Genomic DNA, 4600 nt, shown 5'->3' with positions numbered 1-4600 from the left:
ATATATATATGTATATATATATATATATATATATATATGTATATATATATATATATATATATATATGTATATATATGTATATATATGTATATATATATATATATATATATATATAAATAATCATCACAAAATCTCCCGAAACCATGAGGACTTAGGACTTGAAATTTGGAATGTAGGTTACCCTTGGCCCATTGGTGCTCACTGAGAAACGGTTTTTAAAAATGTCTGTCCGGCTTTATGTCTGTCCGCTTTTCACAAGATAATTACAGACAACCACCAAACCTGCAGCAACTCATTGTCCGAAGCTCCCTAAGTGAACCAACAGAAAATGGCACATCTCCCTGCCTACAGAAAAGATGTCAAACGTGTGCTCACATTTATAATACAGACCGTACAGTTATACCACACTGCCGACTAGAACATCACATAAAGGGATCATTTTCCTGCAGATCATCTAATGTGGTCTACCTAATTCTCTGCATGAAATGTCCTGACATTGCTCTCTATGTGGGAGAAACTGGACAAACACTCCGCCAGAGAATGAATTTACACTGGTTCCACATTAAATGTGGCAACACAGATGTTCCTGTAGCGGCTCACTTCAACAGCCATGGACACTGTGAGAGGGACTTTAAAGTCCCAGTGCTTATGGGCAACTTCAGAACGCAGCAAGAGAGAAAAGAATGGGAAGTCAAACTGAAGCTAAAATGTAATACATTACAACATGGTTTGAATAGAGACATGGGTCTTATGGCCAGATATGAGAATTGTTTGCATCTCTCAGACAGACACAGTCAACCTGACTACAGATCCACATTGTATGGAAAAACTCATTAGAAACTTCAAAAGACTATGTTGGGCAGTTACCTAATCCAAAGATCTTGACCATACATTATTCTTCTCTCTTGTTAAATGAACCTTAGCCTGAAGGGGTCTATTAATTTTTTACATTTAAGATTTCTCACTTAAAGATTTACCAATGTTGTTACTTGTCCTAGTGTGTATATAAACACAGGGAACTCCAGTGTACATTGCCTCCGCTTAGCTAGCGATACCTGTTTGATCAACAGACATTATCAGCTACAGATTGTTAAGGAGTAACGTTTGACGTTTTTCAGAGAGAGATCAGAGCTCCATGCGTTTTAGAGGGTAGCTGCTGATTGCCAGAGATATCACGGCCACGTGCTTTTGTCCCCACGGAGGGAACGCTTTCCCGTCAGAACTGAACACGATCAGATATAGTGCCAACATCTACTGATTTTTAAAGTTTGTCCTGTTACATTACTATGTGGGCGAAGCCACGGGGTCCAGCTAGTATAATATATATACATACTGTTACTTTTTTGGGATTGTGCAGAGCTCCTGGATGACTACATCCTAGCAAAATATCAGAAATTTAAAACTTTGGTTTCCAAGATATCCACCCTGAACACAGAGACCTACTGTATGTACAATGATGACCCCCCGACATAAATTACCTATCATTTTCAAACAAGTTGCATTGTGTTTGTCTTGTTACAGGCACCATGTTTATTGTTTTTGGTCCAACACTTGTTTTCATATACTTGAAAAGCCAAATGACATTTGTCCAATACAACAACAACATTTATTTATATAGCACATTTTTATACAAAAAATGTAGCTCAAAGTGCTTTACATGATGAAGAAAAATAAATAATAAATAAATAAATAAGACAGATTGAGGAGATCGTTCCTCCCCCAAACTATGCGACTCTTTAATTCCACCAGGGGGGGTAAACGTTAATATTTAACATTATACATAGTTATTGTCTGTTTTTTTCACCTGTATTATTATCATTCTTTAATTTAATATTATTTATTGTATCAGTATGCTGCTGCTGAAGAATGTGAATTTCCCATTGGGATTAATAAAGTATCTATCTATCTATCTATCTATCTATCTATCTATCTATCTATCTATCTATCTATCTATCTATCTAAGACAAAGTAAGAATTAAAATAAGACAACATTAAATTAACATAGAGTAAGAGTAAGATCCGATGGCCGGGGGGGTCAGAAAAAACAAAAAAACTCCAGACGGTGGGAGAGAAAAAAATAAACTCTGTAGGGGTTCCAGACCATGAGACCGTCCAGCCCCCTCTGGGCTATCAATGATAACTGTTACTGAAATTGTTTAATTTAACTAGGATTTTTGCAGTCTACTTCATTTATTTGTGGGAGCAGGCCTGCTGATTTGTAATATTTCTGCATGAGCAGCTTATCAGATACATCATTTATTTCAATATGTGCATACACATGCATACACATGCATGCAGACACCTAACACAAATACTTTTATAGGTGAAGATAACTGACAGCTTGCATGCCCTACCAGAACACATACTAGATGAAGAAAAAAAAGTTAACACAGGAACACCACAACAGAGCAGTAAAGGCTGACCTGCACAGAGGCATTAAACCACCCGTACAACTGTATCTGTACAGCTTGTTTACTTTATGTGATCCAGTGTGTTTAGTTTCAAATGAAATATTATTGAAGTTGTTCATTGCATTAAATTGCCTGTTTAGTTTACACTACACGTATGTGTTCATAATATTATATACTGTAAGTTAGTGTACTTGATTTTATGTTATTGTACGGTAAGATAGGTTGTGTTTTATTAGAACATTTCCTTTGGTTGATTTCCCTGCGGTGTCACTAATTTACATGGAGGTACCGGACGGACCATTTATTCCATACTGATTTTTTGTCTTTGCGCACCGTTACCCCGAACGTGCAAACCCCGCCCGGTATCCAAACCACGCCCATCACCGCATAGTGCGGAGTTGCATAGTTTGGCTTTAAAATGGATGTCCTTGTTCCAAAAAGCAGCTTTTAGCGAGGGATGGCTAAAAAATTAGGGCGAGGCGATGGGTATTTGGTCCGCACCATCCGTTATTCCCTTACTCACGGCATGGCGACATTGCACCTCAGACACTTAACTAAAGTGAATTGAACGGAATAACAAGCGGCATGGATCGGCTGTTTGTTCACCCGTGTTAGGAAATAAGTAACTTTAATGCGCAGACCTCACGATCTGATTGCTGCCAGTTTGTGCCAGGATAAAACTGGAGGGCAGCGCTGTTTGTCTGCAATTTTGGTTCTTGTCATGCTTAGTTCTATTTTTGAAACAATTACTGATAGGATACTTTGCATTCTCCGAGTGTAATAATACGAAGAGCGCTATATAAAACAACTACAGTTTTGGGGTGAAAGCAGCCACTGCACGTGTACCCGCTCGGCTTTTTCTCAGTAGCAGCTTTTTTCCCCGTTGTTTCCCCGTTTCTTTAACTCACTTTGCAGCTTGAGCCGCGAACCCTTCCTTAATTTTCAGACCCGCGAATGTCGCGCTCTTTCAGCTCGGCGATCCATCCTGTGGCGCAGAGCCGCAGGCTGCATTGCAACAGGGAGACCGAGCGGACCTTCCAACTTCCTCGTTACCAGACGTCTGCCAACATTCTCAGTTTTAGTTTGCAAAAGAAAAATGACGGGACAGAGAAAACTCACTCACCTGTTAGCGTGGAACAGTAAGTTAAACAAATAGGTAAGCGGGACTGACAGGAGGGAGAGCACAAAAACCCCCGTGCCTGCTGAAGCTGTCATTGTGGACCTTTCGGTTCTTCTGTACGGCGACAGTGCTACTTCTTTTGTTACACATCCATTATTGCAGCCTGGCAGCCGCGAAGTGGCGGTGGTCTCCTTATGGTATGTGTGTGTGCGCGCGCGCGCTTTGGGGAGCCAACGACGGGGCGGGAGGGCACGTGCAAACTGACACTTGACTCAAGATAATAACAGGCGGCTTTACATTACAATGTGCCCACGTGCCCCGGAGCGTTTCTCCCTTGTGACACGAGCAAGAAGAAACGGAGAGTGAGGTAAGGAAGTGTGTGGGTGGGGTTAATGGGCGTGTTTGGGCAACCGGACTCGCCGGCACAAGCTGACCTTCCACAACGACTTGGAGACAACGGCAGAAGAATTTCGATTTCAGGTAAAGTAATGGATTCTGAAACAGTGACTTTAACCAAGTTTGGGAAAGACGTGAATAAGTTAGGGCGGCGCAGTGAGAGCGGAAAACATGACTGCGTTACAGCGGCGCAGTGATTAACGCTGCTGCGAGACACCAACTTGCACGTCTCCCCGTGTCTGGCTGGGTCTTGGGGTGCTCCTCTTTTCTCTAGTACCCCCCCCCCCCAAAAAAAAACACTTGTTAGCTTATGGGTTAATCTAAATTGGCACCCAGGGCGACATTTGTGATTGTGCCTGGCAATGGACTGGCACTCCCCAGGTAGCAAGCCCAAATTGGCCCCCAATGTGTTTTATATGGGGAAAAGTATGGGTCCCATATTGGTGGCCTTTATAAACCTCATCATATTGGACAACCAAGCATCATTTGGGGCCTGTACAGGTTGGTACACTTTTATCGACTGACTGGTATAGATGTGCTGGGAGCGAGCAAAAACCTGGAGGATCCCCTGCTCCAGATGACATGCACCTAGGCTTGAAGCAATATTTTAAAATAATGAAAAACTCACTACTTATTTAGTTGATGCCTTCTTCCAATTAAGAATTACGGCGGT

General features: G+C 41.5%; 1 protein-coding gene across 1 annotated transcript in view; it reads right to left on the bottom strand.

The window, feature by feature from the left end:
• Positions 1–3904, bottom strand: part of LOC114667909 (transmembrane 6 superfamily member 1-like) — an 86449-nt gene extending 82545 nt beyond the window's left edge. The window contains exon 1 of the mRNA XM_028823428.2: positions 3535–3904. Within this exon, the coding sequence (XP_028679261.1) occupies positions 3535–3626 (92 nt within the window). The 5' untranslated portion in view covers positions 3627–3904. The remainder of the gene's footprint in view (positions 1–3534) is intronic.
• Between the last annotated feature and the right edge of the window lie 696 nt (positions 3905–4600).

Source organism: Erpetoichthys calabaricus, chromosome 17 (genome assembly GCF_900747795.2).
Source record: "Erpetoichthys calabaricus chromosome 17, fErpCal1.3, whole genome shotgun sequence".
Lineage (NCBI taxonomy): Eukaryota > Metazoa > Chordata > Cladistia > Polypteriformes > Polypteridae > Erpetoichthys > Erpetoichthys calabaricus.
Note: the sequence above shows the minus strand (reverse complement) of the source record. Positions and strands in the feature narration are given on the sequence as shown.